Source organism: Corvus cornix, chromosome 3, assembly GCF_000738735.6.
Source record: "Corvus cornix cornix isolate S_Up_H32 chromosome 3, ASM73873v5, whole genome shotgun sequence".
NCBI lineage: Eukaryota > Metazoa > Chordata > Aves > Passeriformes > Corvidae > Corvus > Corvus cornix.
In genome coordinates this window covers 48,056,422-48,078,084 of record NC_047056.1, presented here as the reverse complement: position 1 = coordinate 48,078,084, position 21,663 = coordinate 48,056,422, and the positions used below count along the sequence as shown (strand labels likewise).

Genomic DNA, 21,663 nt, shown 5'->3' with positions numbered 1-21,663 from the left:
TAACATTCTTTTTCAGAGAATTTGGAGGAAATTATTTGTACATAGTGAAACTGCAGCTATGAATTAACTTTTGTTTAGAATATTTCTTTAAAATCCTTTACTCAAAACATCCTTTTTGTCTTAGGCAGGCTCAATGAAAAAGTAAGACTAAATTCCTTTTTCACCATTCTTAAGCCTTTTATATGCAGACACAGGGGATTTAAGGAAAGTAAGCTGTGCATTTGTTATGTGAAATACAGTTTATATTGCAGTCGTTTCCCAACTCATATGTTCATGAAAGAAATAAAACAAATTTCTCAACTATTAGTTTTTTCCTAAAAAACCCCCCAAATCCCTCAACCGTAACTTCTGAAAACTAAAGCTTATTTTATAATCAAGTCTCTTCTTCAAGTAATATTTTGTTTGTTCTGATGTCAAGTAAGCTTTTCTATAATGCATTATAGATCACTATTTTTAGACTCAGTGTTCTGGTACATGGTTGACTGTAAGAGATTATTTTAGAGCATTAAAAACATGTCAAAGTAGCTTGTGGAATTAGGAGGACAGGGGAAAGAGAAACAACCCTGGTATGTGACTCGCCAGAAACCAAAGTGTGTCAGCATATTTCATTTCGTTGAAACAATTTTCATGATGTATTGTCATTTAAGTCTCAGTAGCTACATTTTTTTTTGTTTGTTTTCTTTCTTTTGCAGCATTCTTTCCCCTTCCTTAGGTTGTTGACAAGTACCTTAGCATAGGTACTTGCAAGTTTTAAAATACTTTCTTTTTATATTTTGGTGAACCTGTAGAAAAGGAGTCGGTGTCATCATCCATTCACGTTTAAGTGAAATGCTGCCCATGTCCATGGAAACTAAGGGACTGTCATAATAAGACTGTGAAATCTGGATAGGATGTGGTAAATAACCAATCTGGTTTGCAGAATAACTAATCATGGACTTTGCCAGTCATGCACAGTGTATTTCAAGCTCAATTAATGTCACAAGAGAGTAAAGGATCTTTGAGAAATCCAAAGAATTGTGAAAGGACTTATCAATGTCTCTGGTGCATTCCATATTTGCAGTGGTCTAAATTTGGTGTTAGAAAACAGGATTAGAAAAATTCTCTTGAAAACAGGGTGGAGTGCTTAAATTAATAACTTTTGTATTTTCATTATGTGAAATTCGTCATGTACTGTTCTGGTTTTCGCTGGAATAGGTTTAATTTTCTTTCTAGTAGCTGGCACAGTGCTGTGTGTTTAGATTCACTATGAATAACTTTGATAACACACTGATGTTTTAGTTGAGCTGAGTAGTTCTTTTTATTCGGTTATTAAACTGTTCTTATCTCAACCCATGAGCTATACATTTTTTTCTGATTCTCCCCCACATCCTGCTGGTGAGTGAGCAGCTGTGTGGTGCCTGGCTGCTGGCTGGGGTTAAACCATGACAGATGAGAAGAGTGGTCTCAAACTGTTCCGAATATCATATGCGTGTAATCAGCTGTAGGGCTAAAATGAGCCCATAGGAATTTAAAAGAATGGGATTTTTTGTATCCGTATTTAATAAATTGAAAGAGCTAAATTCTCTTGGTGGAAAAATACCATCAAAACTTGAGTCTTTATTGGTGAACTTGTCTCTTAAATTGTAAGGCTGCATTTAAATTATTAATTTTTGTACCTCTTAAAGGAACCAAGAGCTAATAGTAATTTCTAGGGATATTGACAACTTACAGCAGCAGTAAAATAAAATTTCATACAATATTTTTAAATATGCATTAATATCTTGAAAATCTAGTGATCTACTTAAGGTATTTCTGTAGGAGACTTGCATATAAATGCTTTTAATTTTGTTCCTCAGACTTTTTTTATTTGTGATTACATTTTACAGTCCTAAGTAAGTCTCCCTCAGTTAACTGCTGCAGTTGCTGCAAGAATGTTTCCTTCTTAAAATAAGATATATTCACCTTTTTTGCAGGCAGCACAGCAGTAATTTTTCCACATGGGATAATCTTCCTGGAACAGATGGTGAATTGATTTTGCGTTTGTGTACAGCCTGTCTCCACATAAAACTCAGGGATAGTTTCTACAGTTTCTGATAAAGTTTTGGCATATGTGCCAGAACAGAACTATTGTGCTGTTATTCAAAAAAGTAAGATTCAATTCCCCACCCCCTCAGAAAATACATAACTATCTCAAAGTTTTGAAACAAACTTCCTTAGAATCCAGAACAGGTACCTTAAATTTGAATTAAAGTGAAGGTGGTAGTAGGAATACATCCAATAAGAAACCTTTAGTTGTAATTAATTGAATATAAAAATTTATCTAGACAAAGTTGGTTGCTTTCTTATTTGTTCTCTCTGTGTAAGTTCCTGTGAAGTTTCCCTGTATTTGGTTTGTGTTTGTAGATGGAAGGACTCAGAATGGTAGTGAGGTCAGGACTTGGTTTACCTGTGCAGACGACTCTACTTAAGGATACAAATGCCCTGTGCCTTAAATATAGCAACAATCCTCTGTGACACTTGGGTATGATTTTGTTATAAGGGGTTACTTTCTGGTCCCATATGACCAGCAAATATTTGAGAGACAGTTAAATCTGCACCAGCTGATATAAGCATTCTGCTGTATTATGGTACCAAAAAGAAAACAGGAAGTTGTAATCATGGTGAGAATTAAGATTAAAACTGAGAGTTTTATTCTGCATCAGTAAGTTTTGTGTAAAATATTGGAATAAAAATGTATTACTCCTAGGGGCTCTTTAGTGTCTTACAAGATTTGCACAGATTTGCAGTCTTAGTGGATTCTGCTTGATTTTTCTCTTTTATGCTGTCCTTCAAATTCCAGCACTAATATTAACCCTGGAAAAAATGTCAACATTTTCTGCTGTTGTGTATTGAGATGATTTTTCAGATATCAGGGGTTTTTTTGGTGACTGAGACTGTTTCTAGTAAACTAGTGCTATCAGCTAACTAGTACTACTTAAGGTTATTGTACTTTTTCCATTATAATTGTCTTGTCATTAGGTCATCTTGTTGTGTACCTCGAGATAGTGCTGGAGCTGCTTACAGAGTTGGTTTTATTTTTTAAGCTCACAAGAATTTCTGAATAGTGTGATAGCAAAGGATAAAAGTTTACCATACCCAGCTCACAGGTTTGCTGGATTATTTAAAAAAACATAAATCATGTATTTTAGTTACATTTTAAGAAATACTTAGCTGCACTACTAAATATAACAAGACAGTCTAGAGAGGCTAAAACTAGACAGTAAATACCACAAAGCCAAAAGGCTCATTGTTCTCTTTCAGAGTTTTTTTTTCATCCCTCCATGTTCCCTCCAGAAAGTGAGAGCAGTCATCCTTTTCCTTTGTGCTCAGATCTTTTTAAGGGTTAGTGCTGTTTCAACAGTAATAGGTTGTTGCATTTCCCTCCTCTTGACTTTTTTTTTAAGAAAAGGAAGTGATCATTTCTCGTATTTATTCTTCCTTCCTTCTATAAAACTTGCTTTCTTATTGGTTCTTAAGGTCTATTGCTACATAAATATGGATCAAACTATTCTATTTACATTATTCGCTGCCTACTCTTGTCAGGGTTAGACTTCTTATGGGAGATTATGTAAAATGTACTGATTATATTGTATTGCTAAGCATGCTGTAGACATTTATTTTCTTAGTGACAAGAGCTTATTAAAATGCATCTTTCTCTTTACTAGTAGAGTCTGCACTCTCAAGCTTGTTGATTCCTTGCTTTATTTGGTATAATGTTGGTATATAAAAACAAATTTTCAGTATTTATGCAAAATTTCTTTTACAATATCATTTGTTACTAAATAGAAATTTATTTGACAGAATGAGCAGGACTATTTCACTTGGACACTAGGAGACATCACGTGAGGCATGTAGGTTTCTGGGCTACATGTGTAGATGTGATATTGGTACACAGAATCTAACAAATTCTGTAGTGATTCCACAATACCTGGGGAACAATATTAAATTGAAATTAATAGAAGACTGGATATATGTAAACTACAGATTAATTTTGGCATAAATGCCAAAATTAATCTGTAGTTTACATATATCCAGTCTTCTATTAATTTAAATTGGATACATTATTATCAGAGACTCTAGGCTGATGTAGTATAGCCGTTTTCGTCTGTTGTTTAAGCTCTGGATTCTCCCAATCAGTTTGCTGGAACTTGTCTTGTCTCTTTGTATAACTTCATGAAATGTGAAAACCTGATCTGTGTATAGTCAGTTTGAGCAAAGCTTGCTTGGATCTGTCTTGAGATGTGCTCTTCACCCAGTGGTTACTGCTTAAGCTTTCAGTGCTGGTTACAATTCTCTACTGCTCACACCACCAGGTTTCCTCACAGAGGAAATCCCTAGGTCCCTGAAGAGCTGGAGTGAGTGTAAGCCCTGCTTACAGACAGAATCACTGCTGAGGGTATCCACTCAAAAGATGATATTGTGGAGCCCATTAGCTTTCACTTATACAGCACCTGCTTTTCTAGTTTACCCAGAGTAATGCCTTTATAACAAAATCTACCTTTTCAGTAATACCGAAGTTCCATGTTTCTTGCAGTTAATAGTTCCTTTTGCACGTTCTGGGTAGTAGAGAAATACTTTGAGGTTTCATTGTTTACTGATATTTTCATGCTATAACTAAAATGCCCTTGAATATCACCTAATGGTTTTGAAATGTCTCCAAGTACTAATAGAGATGCTGGAAACAGAAATGGCACCAATCTTTTCCTGCTAGTTCATATTTTTGCCTTATTTTTATTCTTTGTATCATTTACTTTCCTCTTGCCTTAAGGCAGCAACTAGATTTTATTTATTTAGCTGTTTTCTGCAGATTTCATGTTGCATGGTATAATCGTTCCATTCCTAATTTTGAGAGTATAGAGATGATTTTGTATTTATGGAAAGATTTACTAGTAGATTCCTACGCTTTCCTGAACTTCAAAGCTGCCATTGCAATATTAGAGCATCCAGGCCAATACTTTCCTTTCATCATCATCATTTCAAAAAAGGCTTATTACTTCAATTCTTGTTTTATGGAAGTTTTGAGCCAATGCTTGCCTCTTGTGCACATCCACATAGACATCTCAAAATGATATGCAATACTTGAACTTAATAATCTCATCCCATGTTTTTTTGTATGGACAGTATGTTTTTTCCCAATAGTGAAAAGTTTTGGTTAGAAAAGCTTAAATAAGTGCTTGCAGTTATTATCTTCATGCTACCTTTCATGGAAAAACACATCAATACTATGCTGAAGAGGATGGATTCCCCCCCTTCCCCCTAAACATGTCATTACAGTGAAGTACTTTTGATGGATAAGGTGTATCTGGAAGTACTACTTACATACAGAAAACTTGCCATGGGTAAATTTGGACATAATAAGATAGGTATTATTGAATTAGTAACTTCTCTAATTGGCTTCTGCTGTTTAATGTCACTGAGGAAGGTATAAGAATAAAATGATAAGAAGATGCATGACTTGAGCTGTTCTGCTTTTTCTTGCATAGGCTATCCACTCCGTGGCTTGGCATCATGAAGGAAAACAATTCATTTGTAGTCACTCAGATGGTACCTTGACCATATGGAATGTAAAATCTCCTACCAAACCATTCCAGACAATCACTCCACATGGTAAGATGAAAATGGATACTCACTGCACTTGACAGCTCTTAAAACATAGAGAACTTGTTTTTAATAGAAATGTGGTTTGCAAAAAAAACCAAGTATTAAAAGTGCACTTTCAGTGCAGTAAAAAACTTTGTCATACCAGTTTCTCATAGATTTCACTTGAAAAAGAAAAATCTTTATGAAGTAAGAAGCCAAATTAGCGCAGCTTTCTCTAAATCTGTAAACTTTAAGCTTGCCTTTCACACAATGGCACTGATCTCAAAGTTAACTAATGCATATTTTGTAGGGCTTGCTTTTCTCTTGACATTACAATCCCATGTATTGTTTAAAATGCATATAAGCAAGCACTTGTTTATGTATAAATGTGTAGGTTACCACATAAATTCTCAGAAAGGTTTGTAGCAGAGGAAGACAAGCATCTGATAAGATGCTCCCACTTCTGAGAGGTCTTGCATTAATGTTAATCTAGGAAATTAACATTACATGTTGTTCTTCTGTGAAATATGCTGCTGCTCTTCGAATAAGTTCTGCACAAATGCCAGGCTTACATGGTGTTCATGTCTCTATGTCATGTCTTAGCAACTTACTTTAGGTCCTTAAGTGAGGATGTATCAGTGAGGATAATTGAACAGTTGAGGGAGAGCGGGCTTTTCATGCTCAATTGAAGTCTTAGCCCTGAAGGGTAATAGTCAGGATAAACCTCACTTTATTTGTAAGCTGACCAATTTTAATTGCAAAAGGGTAGACACAACATAAATTTTAAATCTCCTAGTGCTGCTTAAAACAGCACTTTAGGGGAGGATTATATGTTTGAAAACAAATATTCTATAGCAGTTGGGTTTAGAGTTGTTTTTTTCCTAAACATTCTAAGCTGGTGTGTTGAGAGCTTTAACAAATTTTTAATTATATTATTCCAAGGCATACTCTATAACTGTCAAAGTTGTTGAATATATGTTTGCGTGAATGTTGTACTTCACAAGGTGCACACAGTGAATTTCATTACTTGCCATAATGTTATGGAACTGCAAGATTAACACAGGAAAATCATTTACTTTAGGAAAGCAGCTGAAGGATGGAAAGAAGCCAGAACCCTGCAAACCTATCCTTAAGGTGGAATATAAAACAACTAGAGCTGGGTAAGACTTGTTTTGGATGCAACATGAACTTATGTAATAGTGCAACATTCTGGGAATAGACTTTGTTTCCCAGTTGTTGGGACACATATTGTGATGGTACAGCTTTGTTTTAGTTTTGATAAATCAGAGGTTGATGAATAAACTACAAAAACTTGTATGAATGAATTACTGTATACAAACCAAAGATGCTGCTAATGCATTATCTACATGCTTCTTTCATGCTACTAAAAGTTGTGTGCATTTTTGCTCAATTTTTTGAGAGTTCTAAAGAAAAAAAAGGCTGATGAAGCATAGAAGACACCAAAACACAGACGTGATAAATTGAACTTCGACAAATAGTAGCCCAAATCGAATATTCTAAATTTTGAATACGTTCCTCCCCCCTAAAATGTTATTAACAGAAGTTTTTCTAGTAGAGCACAGTCATTTATGCAGTGAAATGTGCCTAATTATGCACATTGAGAATGTAACAAAGCAGTAATTGCAACAAGAGGCTCAGATGGAATTACAGTATCTAGAGTATCATGTTTTGTTACCAAGACTGCAATTAGGACTGATGGATTTCATGAACTGTGTGGAATTTCTTTTATTTGAGGTTCTAAAGTGATTTAAAGTGTTTGAGTAAAAAGTGCAATATAAAGATAAAATAGTCATGGAAATCTGTTCAGCTATTTGCAAAAGCTGATATTTTTTTCTTTTTTTTTTAATTTTTTGTTTTGTTTGTTTTCTTTTTTATTTGGGGGGGTTTGTGTACCATTTTCATTTGCTTTCCAGGCATTCAAATCTGTAGAAGATGGTTACTTAAATGATGCAATATAGTATGTGTTGATATACTCATAATATCACTGTTTTTAGGTATTTTTATTTTTTTGCTAAAAGTGAGGTAAGTAGAAACTTAAAACTGTGGCTAGTTCCCAGTTTCATAAAAAGCTATCATCATCTGAAAAGCCATGTTTTACTTGCAGAAGTGTACATCTGTCTGCATAATCCTTTCTCTGAAAGGATTACTGAAATATCAAAAGCTGATCTAAAGAGCGATAATCAAAAAATCTCAGCTTCAGCAAGTTACAATTTCTGCAATCAAAAGCCTTCAATTCTGAAGGAGAAGATTAGTTTGGAGCTTGTTCTGTGGCATTATAGTATTACAATGTGAAAACTAGTTGATTTTTCACACAGTTTAAAGAGGAGCTTCTTTTAGTGTAATTTCTAAGAATTCTTGGGGGTTCGGGAAGGCTACTTTTTCCTAGTGTTGGGCTTTTTTTGTTTTTTCTGTTGCACCTCTCATTTTCTGCTGTTTATCGAAACTGAGTATTTTGATACATTTCAATTTACTGCTCTCTCTAATGTTTTCTATCTTCAGTGCACCATTAAATCTACAATTATTGATAACTCTTCCTGAATCTTGAAATTAAGAGAGGTGAAAAAACTCCACGACAAATAAAGCCCCACCAGTCTGCACTGTGGTGGTGAAGCAGTGCACTGGAAATCTCCATTCATTTACTGCCATGGGTACTTGAGTTTACACTTCAATTTTCAGTTTCATTTGTAATCTTAAAAGAATTTCAAGGCAAGACAGAGCTACCTTTCAATACCTAAAATGTTGTTAGATTTTCTATTTACCATTTGGAATTGGCTAAGTAAGAACAAGATAAGATTTTAACTTTTATCTAAAGTGCTGTCATTTCTTATTCACGGTTTAATTTCTATAGCACAGAGAGTAATTTCTGGACAGGACAAAATTTTTCAGGCTACTGAAGCAATGTAAGAAATAAATAAACTTTTTTCTATAGCGGTTCACTATAGCGGTTCTTCAAAAACAGATTTAAAAAAACCCAGAGGAAAATAAAGCAAAAAAGCTGATATTGGAGAGATACTATTTAATGCATATTTAAGTTATATTTCAAGTCTTTATTATGAAAAAATGTTCACTATTTCCATACTTTATTTTGAACATCTCTCTATCATCTTTTTTTTGTTTCTCCGTTATCTATGTAGCGTGCACAAAAATCTAGGTTTGTTTCAGTATCTCCTCCAGTGGAAAACATTTCATTCATATGATCTTAACTGTTTTTTTCACTGCTTCTAATTCTAATAATCTGTTTTTGGAGAAAAGGGGTTCAGAACCACCCAAAAGGAAGGAACATAACTGATGGCAACCTATATTAAGGGCTACAGACACTATTATTTTTACTGTTAAAGCTCTTATTAATTCTTTCTCACTTTTTTTTCTGCATTATGTTTTCCATATTGTAAAACTGGGGTCAGGACAACAGGAGGACATGAGGCCTTTTCTGGGTTTTATGGGCTACCTATTTATTTTTCTAACTTTGTGGGGGTTTCTGTTGTTTATTGGTTTGGTTTTTAAGTTTACCGCAAATAGTGCAAAAAGTGAAGTATCCAGAGCCCAAGTAATTTACCCTACAACAAGGGTATGTCTGTAGCTTTATTTCTGGGAGAATATATATGGAAAGGTTACTATTGATTAATAAGTGGTGAAAAAGGTACATTCTTGGTATATTCCTTGTGCAAACTGGCATGATTTTGCAATCCCAGAGCATAATGTCATTGTACTGCAGCCATTTTTCATCTAAAATACTCTTTTTGTGAAGCACTGCATTTCAAAGGTAGCTTACTTTTTGATCTTTCTGAAATAGTTCCCATGTTGCCTGTTATGCATACTTTTTCTGCCTAAAGTGAATCCAGAAAAGCTCTTGAGCTTCCTAATGCCACTCCCTTCCCCTCCAGATTCAGTCCGTCCTGACGCCACTTTCCACCCCTGCAGGTTCAGTACCTTACAGTGTTTACTCTGGTTGATATTAGGATTATGGTAAAATTGCTCTTGTCTAATAGAAATTAGAGCTCAAAAGTCTCCATGTAAAACAAAATCCAGAAGGGTTTTGTCTTGGTAGCTGATGCAGGTGTCATTGACTGACTGAGCAGTGCCTCTTACCGAGATGGTTGTGTGTAATTGGGACCCAGAGGTTACATTAGTGATGGTGTCTCCCACTAAGTAAAAGTTTTTGATCTGTTCATTTAGTTTGAATAGTACTATTTTCTTGTGTGAGCTTGTTGGTTTAAAACCACACTTCTCAAAATGAATTTGTAGTTTTATCTTCACTACGACTTCAAGACTTCCAGAATTAAGGTAAACTACTTCTTGATGTCTTTTCCATCTTTATACTAGGATTAACTTCTCAACAGATTTACTCATGGTTTGAAAAATAAGCCAGATGGTACCAATGACCTGATTTCTGTATATACCATTCTCTCACACATCTGGATTGCCAGAAGCTAGCTCACATTTGACAGTTTACTTCTAAAATTGAACATCCTCCTGGGTTGTGAGCTACTCAACTCTCAATTGTATTATGTTTTCATATGTTGCAAGACCTAATCCTGTGTTTTCTGAATATTTTTTCAATGACCCTTTGCCCCCTTTTATAGTGAATTTCCCATAGTATTGTCCAAGTGATTTTACATATTTAACTGATGAGGAAATTCATGTAAGGGGCTTACTTGCAAACCTGCTGAAGCAGAACTGTTTCAAAGAATCTCTGTGTGAGCAGCTGCTAAAAATGCTACATAGCAATTCTCTAAGATCTGAACCCTGGTTTTTTTAAATGTCTTCCATTGTTTCAGGTAGGTAAAATGTAATTCCCAAAGTTGAATCAGTCTCATCTATTATGTAAAGTATAAATCTTTTAAATTACTTATTTCTAATAACGTTGATGTCCACTAACCTTTTAATATGTATCACAGTGGAAAGATAACACTTCAATTAGAAAATGCACAGCCTCATTCATGGTAAATCCATGGTTTCATGAAAATATGAAAAATTCATACACAAACTTGTAGTGGTCTTTCTGTCAGACTCAAGTCAGCTTTAATCTTTGATTCATTTGTGGAAAATCTGTGTGACAGATCAGTGTGCTCTATTCTTAGCTCTTCCATTCCTTGCTTCTAAAGGATACAGCCTCCAGCAAGTCTGCCCAAAGCAGTTTGATTACCTTGAGAAATAAAACCAGGAGAAACCGACATACAATTGTCACTGTGACATATGAAAATTAAAAACTGAAATGTGTTACTTTGTTATTGTCAGTTGATCTCAGTGAATCTGCAAATCTGGTAATTACTGCAAATTGTCCTGGCAGCATTATTGTTTAAAAAAACCTGATGATTTCTGTGGACAAAAAAATACTGCAATAAATCATTCCTATGCAATGAAACCACACCAGTATTTTTCTCTTCACCGACATCCTGAAAAATGTCAGACTAAATTTAAGTGTGTAACTTTCTGGAAATTACTTCATGAACCTGACCATAAAAGATTGTGTGAAGTTTCAATACGAAGAGCTAAGATTAAATGAAGGCTCGGAGAAAACTTAATCCTTTTCTAGAAATACACTCTGGGCTGCTGTGGGATGCAGGATATTGAATTTGATGGAGCCATGGCTTGATTTATGGCCATTTCTTTGAGGTCTCTTCCTCAGCCAGCCGTACTCTTTGAGCCTATCAAATCTTCAGTCACAGGTCTTCCTGGAAGATCAAGCAGGTTGTGAAATAATTGTAGAAGCTGGAAGCTTATCTCAGTCTGTTTTGTCTTCAATGCTACAAACATGGAGTACATTTCAGCCAAGTCTTAAACTCAGGAATTGCAGCATGTGCAGAAACCAAACCCTTAATATACAGTTTTCAAGAATTAAGGTATATCTAGTCTCACATTTGTGTTTCAAGTGCCAACTAGTGAAAGCCATTTAGACAGTGTGGAAAAGATGGTATTATAGGAAAGGATAAAAAAAAGGTTTCTTCAGCCTCCCTTTTTACAATATATCAGGGTGGGGTTTTTTTCCACAGGAAACTTTCTCCAGATACTGATATACTAGCTTCTTCAAAGGAAGATGCAAACGAAGGTTCGGATTTCCACTGAAAGTGAGCATAAAAGTAGATCAGAGGCAACTGATAGATGTGTCAAGTGCCTATTTTTCCTTCAGAAATATAATGTGAAATTTCAGGCAATAGTCAGTAATGAGTAACATTTATTTTTTGAGCTGTATACTTACAGTCAGTCTACTCTTTAAAAAGGATTATATCCTATTTCAAACATAAGCAATATTAAAATGAGTGACTCTTGAAAATCAGGAAATAAGAAAATACCTAGTAAAATGCATGCATTTACTTCATCTTGTTTTTCAATAAATGAAATGGTAAACTGTACATGATGTGCATATTGGAAATATATGGATGTATTTAAAAGTATGTTTCTGCAAAGGCTTTTTAAAAAAAATTCAAGGGAAGCCTCTAATCTCTTCTCACGACTAGAAGAAATATCTTTGCTTTGCTCTACTCAGCTATTTGATTTTGCACTGGGAGCAGTGTATGACAAAGTAGTTTCTTGACTTTTGTGCATGGTGGTAGGGGGGAAAATTAATAAAATGTCTAGAGTAAATGTGTGATGCTACTTAAAAGGTTTTATGTCTCTGAAGCTTATCAAACAATTGGTTGCATCTCCAAGGCAGTCATATTACTGTACAGCAAGTAAATGGGACTATTTCTTCCGGATTCTGCTGGACTGTTTTATGTTATGGATAAATGGAACTGTTGGCAAATCTGAATCTGCAGTTCCATAGAAAAGAAACAACTCTAAAGTTGTACAAATTTTTTTTAAAAAATCCCATCTTGCCAAGCAGTTACAAAGATTGGTTAAATAAACAAAAAGTTTGGAGGCGATGTCTGACTTAAACAAGAGTTAGAATAAGATTTGAAATACATACCCAAGCTGTATATTTCATGGAGAGCTGGTTTACATTTTTTTTTACTCCCTCTCTGCTTAATGATATCTCATTGAACTTTATCAAAAGGTTGCAAAACCTGCCCAGTCTTTTATCCTGACTTGATCCTAAATGCCTCTGCTTTATTCCAGGGAGCCTTTCATCATTCTCTCAGGAGGCTTGTCATATGACACTGTAGGAAGAAGACCCTGTTTAACAGTCATGCATGGGAAAAGTACTGCTGTGCTAGAAATGGATTATTCTATTGTTGACTTTCTAACCCTGTGTGAAACACCATATCCTAATGGTAGGCTCTGTAAAGATTTTTCTCAGTACCTTGTCTTATCATCTCTGGATTTTTATCCCATCAGAATATTCTTTACTATTGTCTTTCTGTTTTATCTCTGGGGATCAGACTGCAGCGGCAACATCTGTTATCCCTATTGTATGAAGTGTGGTTCACTTGCCAAAACCATAATAGAATAGTTTATAATAAGCCTATTTTGCTTCTAGAAAAAAGCCAATTACTCATAGCATGTTTTTTCTTTTTAATCCCAAAAGCATGTGCAGACAAAAAGCATTACAACTTTAAGCTGTAGTTACTGGAGCAGATGTGTTCATCTATGTATATTTGAGCACATAAGGCCTTTCCAGTCAATGCTAAACCATGAGGAGCAGTTCTGTATTATTTTTAACTTTTAGTGGCTTTATTCATTCCAATATTTACATGGATTTCATCAATAACCTATACTCTCCCCTCTGCAGCAGGGGATTTCTTATCATAGTTCAGGTAGTTATCTCACATGAATAGTATTATGTTGCTGATGATTCCAATGGTTTTGGCTGTCAACTTGCATCAGAGTATATAAAACTGCTTAGCTTGGAATTTGAGGTCTGGCTGAAAGAGGGCAATATAAGATTTGGAAACTTTTTCAGGTTTCTTATTTTACTGTCAAGTCAGCTCTCTTTTGAGCCATTTTGTAAGCAATTAAAACTTAAACCCTACTGAGTATGAGGAAAAGCAGTTTAGGGGTGGGAGGATGTTATGATTCAGAAATTGGCTCTGTCTCTCATATAACCTGCTTATACAAGTTACTCTGCATGTTCCTTTTTCTGCTATTTGAGCTGTTGAGAATTTTGAATAAAAGAACATGATTTTTCCCAACTTAACTTGGAGTATTCAGGAGTCTGCGTGTATATAATATCTTCAAAAACTGTAGCCCATCTGAGTGGCTTTCTAATCTCAACTGCCAGAGTGCAAGGACTGATTCCATTCTTGAGGCATACATGCCTGAGCTCCATTTACCAACAGGTAACTTTTTGTTGTTGTTTTCAGACTTTCAGGAACCATATGCTGTAGTTGTTCTCCTAGAAAAGGACTTAGTACTGATTGACCTTGCACAAAATGGGTAAGAATCTTCTGTAGTCCTTTTTAATCATTGGCTGCAGTGATCAGCCTATTGTTCTACTTTATAGTGTTTTAGTCTAACATAATATCTCAGAGCATAAAATTTTGAATATTAAATTTAAAATTTCTTCAGCTGAACTGACAATCTTGTTATATCAACTTTTTTCAAGTTAATGTGTAGTAGATGAGTAGAATATCATTGACTTTTTCCAGGTTTTATTGACTGACCAAAATGATTCATAGATCACTTCTGCTTTTTAAGTATCCCAGTTTATTTTGAAGTTGATTCCTTAATGTTATGAGGGGAGTTTGAAGTTTTGGGGAGCTTGCAGTTTTGAGGAAGGCAGCAGGGAGAAGAACTGATCAGATAAGCCAGGTAATTTGGCTGTTGTCATCACTTAAATATTTGCTGATATTACTGCCAGATAAATTGCTACCTTTAAGCATAAAGTGACTCCATACTGATGCAATAATATCATATATATAAAATTTGAATGATAACATCTGCTGTCTGGTTTATATCTGTGGGAAGAGGCTGCTCAAGAGGAGTATCCTATTGCAGTATTCACTAATAATATCTGACGAAAACATTGAGTCTCTTGTTTCTTTCTCCGTGGAACAGTCCATACACTGTTACTTGTGGTGATTAAAATTCTAGATGCTACGTATTTTTTTGTGAAGAGTTTTAACATTTGTATAGGCAGTATCAACTAACTGTTAAGGGATAAGGAGCAGAGGAACTAGGTAAGACCTTGGTACTGTTCCTGATTAAAAATCTCCAATGGTCAATGAAGAAAAATCCGTGTGAAAAACATCCTTCTAGGGCAAAATGAAAGCCTGGAATTATTTGTCCTCAAAGTCAGTGGTAACACCTTAGACAATGAAGATTCTATGGGATTTCAAAAAAGATCAAGTTTTGTCCAAATATCTCTGCAGCTACTGAGCAATTTCATTTAGCTTTTCCCAATGTTATATGGCCATATGCTGTATCCAAAACTGGTTTCTGATATACCAATAGCGTTAAGCTTCCAACCTTCATATTTAGTTTGCAGTGCCTGAAACTTTAAGTTATGTTAAAGCTTATTCTATTTCATACTAAAAAATCTTCAGCAGTTACGTTTTTAGTAGACTTACAATGGTCTTTGTTATGATTGACTTGCAAACTATTAATTGTTTCACACCTGAAAAAGAAACAAAATTAATACCAAAAAAGTCTACAGGCTTTCTTTTACCTTGTGTTCTCACAGGGATTTGTCATATTTTGTCAAAGTTAAGCCTCTTCTGCATGTAATTTTTAAAATATCTTTGTAGCTTTCCATATAACCCTGTATAAAGTTCCTGATATGCAGAATATTTTAAGCTGTTGTTGCTAATTTTTCCTTTAGATGGGTTGAGAAGCTGTGTCTTTTCACCTCTCAAAAAAGGGGAGGTAAAAAGTGCAAAACAACATATAGCACGCATTTCTCTGGAGATACATGTTCTTTGAACACAGATACATTTCCCTCTGTTAGTATTATTGACCTTTTCCTCGTTAAGCCTCTGTCACTTTTCTGATGGAGGTAGTGGTGGGGACCATATGTGTGTATGTTCTTCTAATTGGTGACTGAGTGTTGCTGTCTGTAATTTTCAGAAAGTGATCTTAGAGTTGCAAGTAGATTATGCAAAGTGCTGGATGATTTTCTGTTTTAGTACAGTGTGCTAATACAAAGTAAGATGGGAGTCTTCCTGTCTTTATCCCTGGAAGAATAGGCTGAAGAGTTAGAAATAAATTCATAGCTCCATGTTACTACAACTGGGTCTTCCACAGGCCACTAAATTAGTATGCTCTTAAAAATACGAAATCCAGGGAATAGTAGTGTTCTAGAAGTACTCTAAAAACTGTACAAACTTCAGATTCCGTCTAGAGTACTGCACTATCTTTATAGTGCACTAGATGAGCAGTAAAGTTGTGTAGTATATTTGTTCGTAGTCTATTTTGATATGCATTTATTTTTCTCTGTCCAAAAAGAATGCCAGTTTAGTCCTTAGTATTTTACTTGTGTTCTGCACTTCCAAAAAAAGTTTTCCCTGGATTAACAGTTATTATCTTTCTTCCTTTAAAGGTATCCTATATTTGAGAATCCCTATCCTTTGACTATACATGAGTCTCCGGTTACCTGCTGTGAATATTTTGCTGATTGTCCTGTGGATCTCATACCTGCCCTCTATTCAGTTGGTGCTCGACAGAAACGTCAGGGTTACAGTAAGAAGGTACAACATCTACTACACGTTTTTATTTTCAAATACTGAGAATCAGAAGCTCTAAATAACATGAGTGGCCGTACTAAGACCAAAGCTTCACCTGACTCATCCTGCCTTTGACAGTGGCTAATAGCAGGGGAGGATCTGCAGTAACTGTAGTAATTTGCCTTACCTTTGCACTGTATGATATTTTCTTCCTCAGTATATTTGTTAATCTTCCAGGAATGGCCTATTAGTGGAGGCAACTGGGGTTTGATCACTCAGAGCTATCCAGAGATAATTATTACAGGGTAAGTGATACCATAGTCTACTAATAACTTTCTTAGCTGATTAAGCAGAAGTGAGAATTGTTTGTTTCTCTTTTGGAACATTGTTTTGCATGAGTGGTTTGAGTGATTCATGAAATTATGATCACCAGACATGTCCTTGGCATAATCTCCTTGAAGTGCTACTGAGAAAGTAAAGCAGAATGTGGAAGGGAAGGTAGAAACAAAATGATAGCAGATGTTTTACAGGTATTATTATTATGATGTGATATTGTGATTACCTGTGCTTGCTATCAAAATATCTTGGATCAAAGTTACCTTTTATTCTTTAATTTTTGCAAAATAGCTGAGTACTGTTTTAAATAAGCATGGTAAGTCCATTGAGTAGTTACTGGGTTCAGTTCTCAAAGGGAAGCCAACTTTTTATCTCGAAAAGGACAAGCAAATACTTAAATCCGATCATTTTGAGACTGATCTTTCTAATACAACTGTAAGGAACATAAGTGAAATTTAATTTATAACTGTGCAGTGCATCACTGAAAGTGAGAGCCCTTTTAAAGTGTTTTTAGAACAGCCCATTAGCCATAATCAGGATTACTGTCACCTTGTACTACACATTGCAGAGACTTTGAGACAGTCCTGAAAAAATATAGTCATCTGATTCTCAAAATCAAGGCTAAATAAACAAGTTAGGTGACTCATTAACAGTGGGATACTGTATATTTAGGCATCTTCTTTATAAGTGTTGCTCCTAATATAGGACATCTTTTAAGAAACAGTGCACAGTAAGGTATGCTTCAGTATTTAAAATGGCAAATTAACTTAGTACAGTGGGATCATCAGGGAGTTAGGCTCCAAATGTTTTTCTAGTCTCTTCTGTCCAAAGTATTTGGAGCACATATTGGTAAAATACTGGCTTTTAATAAATTGTGAAAATCAAGTGTCACTAAGAATACTAATAAAAATAGAATGTTAACTGTATACTTTCCCATCAGTAACAGAGGTCTAGCACTCCAACTAATCATTTTATCATCTCGGGTTTTTTTTAATGTTTCATAGGCATGCTGATGGATCAATCAAGTTTTGGGATGCGTCAGCAAGTAAGTGTTTTCAGTTGAGATTTTTCCTGTGCTGTTTTAGATTTTTCATCTTTAGTTAAAGGGTCAGTTACATCTGATGGTCTACACAGCTCACAGTGAAAAATGCAGCAAGAATTCAAAGTAGAAATCATTGCACTAAGTTAGATGTTTGGTCTAGTTTGAACTAACCCTACTCTTGGTACTTAAAAGCTGTTTAAAGTAATCTTGGAATCATCATCAGTTGTCTTGAAAACTTGCAGAAAACTGGTGAGTTTCCAAAAGGCTGAGGCGTGTATGGTTGTGGGAGGGAACAGATGTAATGTATATGTTTAAAAACTGGGAGGAGGACTATTTGGAGTGTTAGAGATCTTTAATTTCGGTTTGGAGTGGGAGTGGAACCTGGGAGAGAGGAGGGGGGAAGCCAAACCTGATTGAATGTGTGCTTAAAAATTCTATTCAGTATAGAGCTGTCAAAAGGAGATTCTGTTAAAGACATTAAGTTTCTTTCTAAAACAGATGAATAAACCTATTAAGGGAGAAATTGGAAGTATCGTCTATATTGATTTAAAAACTTTTGAGTCTTTCTAATAGGACAGTCTTACAGATGAACTAGGGAAATGTGATTCAGGTAAAACTACTGAAATGTGGAAGTGGAGAAAGGATGCTGTAATTTAAGTTTTCCTGATGTTGTGATTAGTATTTATAGCAGTGATTTGGGTCATTGTCTAGAAAATATGCCTGTGAAGTTTGAAATCAACATGAAGACAGTTGAAAGAAAATGTATCACAGAATTAAAATTACAGTTAAGAAAGATACAATTCAAGAATTAGCTATGTCAATATATTAGCTATATGTTTAGATCAAAACTAATTTTTCTCTTTTGCTTTGTTCCTAGTAACATTGCAAGTACTCTATAAACTAAAAACAGCCAAAGTATTTGAAAAATCACGGAATAAAGATGACAGGCCAAACACAGATATAGTAGATGAAGATCCATATGCTATTCAGATCATCTCATGGTGTCCAGAAAGTAGAATGCTGTGCATAGCTGGAGTTTCTGCACATGTCATTATTTACAGGTTCAGCAAGCAGGAAGTGACAACAGAAGTCATTCCGGTAAAGAGTTATGACCATTTTTTAACTTCATAGAATTTAGCTATGAGACTGTTCTAGCAATTTACTATTTTTTTGTCTTTGATTATATTAGTGAAATGGTCAAAAATAATTGACTCACAACAAAGAGATGTGGGTTTTTGGAGAAAAAGTAATTAATTATGAAATCCGACAAAAGTAAATATTGCACACTGAGACAGAGGTTTCAGTGACTTTTTGAGGTTTTGCAGCCAATAATCATTCTTTGGTCTGTTTATCAAAACAAATAGTAGATCAAAACTTGGCTGTATCAAAGGTAAAATTATAACAGAAGTGAATGAGGTATGGAGTTGAAGAATTTCAAAACTTTTAGGGTGTTGATTCCTTGAGTCCTCATAATTACCATCTGTCCTGTCAAAACTTCTGCAGTATGCAGAGCTAGAATAGTACAAATGTGCCAAACATGCCCTGAAATCTGTTAAGGACTTTGCTGTGTCACTGTTTTATTCTGTATAAGATACAACAATTCTCTTACAAGAGTTTGAGAAGTCTTCTGTTAAATCAGACACACACATGCAAATTTATGTATTTGAATGTATGAAGTAAAACCTAACTTGAAGCCATTTAATTATAAAGTATTGCATGTTCTAAGTAAAGTGTTAATTGCAATGTAGTTGGGTTTTTTTCTCTCACCTCCTTCCTCCAACACACACACACACACATACCCCCCCATCCCCTCCCTATTCTGCTACCTTATGATAAGTCTTTGTTTAAGGATGTGAGGTGTAAGTCTTTTTCTTCTGTTTTTTTTTATGTACAAGTACATTCCCTTCTGAGGGAATAGTTTTTCCTGTCCATTTTTTATGAATCAGCCCCAATCAAGCTAGTCTTCAGAACTCTGCAATATTTTAAAAAAATACTATATAGTCCTTTGTTACATAGTTCTATAGTCCGTGAGTTAAGTTCTATTTTGCAAATGATAATAAAACAGTGGAAAAATTCATTTACTCTGCACTGCAGTTAATTCTGTTACAAATAATGGAGAAGGAAATCAAAAGTAATGATTAACTTACAGTTCTTTACAATGTATGATCTAGTTCAACACAACATCAAACATTGAGCTAAGTGCCATGTGCACAGTATTGCATCAGTAAAAGTGTAGCTGTCTGTGTGGCTTTAGCTCTGTTTTACCATTCCTGAATTGCATAAACGTAGTCATCTTCCTAATTGTGAATGTGTCTCAGCAGAATGATAATTAAAAGGGTCCAGTACTTAATTTCTTTCAATATTAAGAAGCAAGCTTTTAACAACTGGGAAATATGTCAGACATTCAAGTTCTGGCAATCTTCAGATATTCAGGCTGTGATAGTATGACTGTATTTCTGAAAACTACATGTGTCTTTAAGTTACACCATTTATTAAATGGTTATCTTTTATAAGACAGAAAAGTCCTGGATGTCACTTTTATCACTACTGTCTTAATTTGCACTTCATTTATTTCATATTCAGTGTTTTGAAAGGCAGACTTTACTGATAATTTTTTTACATTAATTAACCAGATGCTGGAAGTACGTCTTCTGTATGAAATAAATGATGTTGAAACTCCAGATGGTGAGCAGGTGCCACCTGTACCAACTCCAGGCACAGGTTCCAATCCTCAATCCATTGTTCCCCAGTCTCATCCATCTACTAGTAGCAGTTCGTCTGATGGACTTCGTGATAATGTCCCATGTTTAAAGTAAGTATATTCTGTTATGCTTTCATTGAGTATGAAAAGTTGCAAGAATATGTGATTAGAATATATGTACTTTGGTATCGTTACAGATGTGTCATTGCTGGTGAAAATGTTTTATATTGTGCAGCAAAGTTTTCCAAGTATCTGAAAGCTGAGCTCTGCTTTAAGAAATAAATATTTCAGTCTTAATTTTTTAAACTTCTTAAGCTGATTTTTTAAAAATTTTAAAATCCTTGCCTTGTGATTTACCTGGTTTTAGGAAAATTTGGCATAGATGTTAGTATAGCTATAGATGATTGTGCTTTAGAGCAAACAGTTTTCCATAGCAGCAATTCAGTCGCTTTGATATCTTATTGTCCTTGAAATGAATAGGAAAATTGATGTTTTGTGCTCTCTCTTACTTTAGTCCAAGTATGTCTGAATATGTTTCGTCTGTTAGTTTTGAAGAGCCTTAGTTGTAGAACCAAATCAAAAGTGAAAATTCTTACAAATAGCTAGCTGAGTGCTAACTCTTTGGGCTTATAAATATATTTATTTTTTGAAAACTCTCCAAGGGAACAACTTCATCTTTTGGAAACAGAATTAATTAAATGTCCCTTTGTCATGGATATTCACTGTACATGATGCCTAATAGTGCTTGCAGTATATGTCTTTGAAAAGTTTTTTGATCTCTTTAAATTGGGAGGTTTTTCTGCAGCTTCTTTGTGTGAGCTTTTATCCGTTTAAAGAAATTAAAGTTAAAAGAGGTCTATCTTTTTTTACTCTCCTACAAGAGTGTGTTATGTGACTTCTGAGCCATCACTTTTTCTAACAGCATGTAAGAAATATGTAATAGATATCCCAGAGATATAAAGTTAAGTATATACTTTGTTTTCTGAAGTTTAAGGTCCCAACTTGAATTTTAATTCTTTGAGTGTATCCATCCAGAAAATAACTAATCCTGTTAGGGTTGCTTTATTTGGGTTAGAGTTCCCAAACTGTATTGATTGTAATGAGTTGGAGAGGTGTATTTTTGAAAGAAACTCATCTTAATAGAAAAATTGGAAAATTCTGAACTTACGTAAAATATTGTCAAACCAAAATATCCATTAGTGAGAATAAATGGGTAAAATAAGAGGAATTCAGGAAACAGGAACTTGTTCTACATAACTTTTTTTGCGTAAAAAAATGCAGGACCTAATCCTTCCTGCAGGACGTGCGTAAATTTGTTTGTCAGCATGCAAACAAAATCTTTACAGGAGTTTCAATTCCCCCAGTCCCAGGTTCATTGCATACAACTGGTCTACCATTACAATAATTTACTGGTTTTTGTTTTG

At 34.8% G+C, this 21,663-nt stretch overlaps 1 protein-coding gene across 13 annotated transcripts in view; it reads left to right on the top strand.

Annotated features, from left to right (window-relative positions):
- STXBP5 (syntaxin binding protein 5) overlaps positions 1–21,663 on the top strand; it is a 102,952-nt gene that overhangs the window by 48,686 nt on the left and 32,603 nt on the right. For all 13 annotated transcript variants that reach the window (XM_039568501.1, XM_039568504.1, XM_039568502.1 and 10 more), the window contains 9 exons: positions 5,502–5,625; positions 6,680–6,758; positions 12,679–12,833; positions 13,863–13,935; positions 16,037–16,184; positions 16,398–16,465; positions 17,501–17,541; positions 18,416–18,636; positions 20,172–20,350. In XM_039568501.1, coding sequence (XP_039424435.1) covers positions 5,502–5,625; positions 6,680–6,758; positions 12,679–12,833; positions 13,863–13,935; positions 16,037–16,184; positions 16,398–16,465; positions 17,501–17,541; positions 18,416–18,636; positions 20,172–20,350 — 1,088 coding nt within the window. The remainder of the gene's footprint in view (positions 1–5,501; positions 5,626–6,679; positions 6,759–12,678; positions 12,834–13,862; positions 13,936–16,036; positions 16,185–16,397; positions 16,466–17,500; positions 17,542–18,415; positions 18,637–20,171; positions 20,351–21,663) is intronic.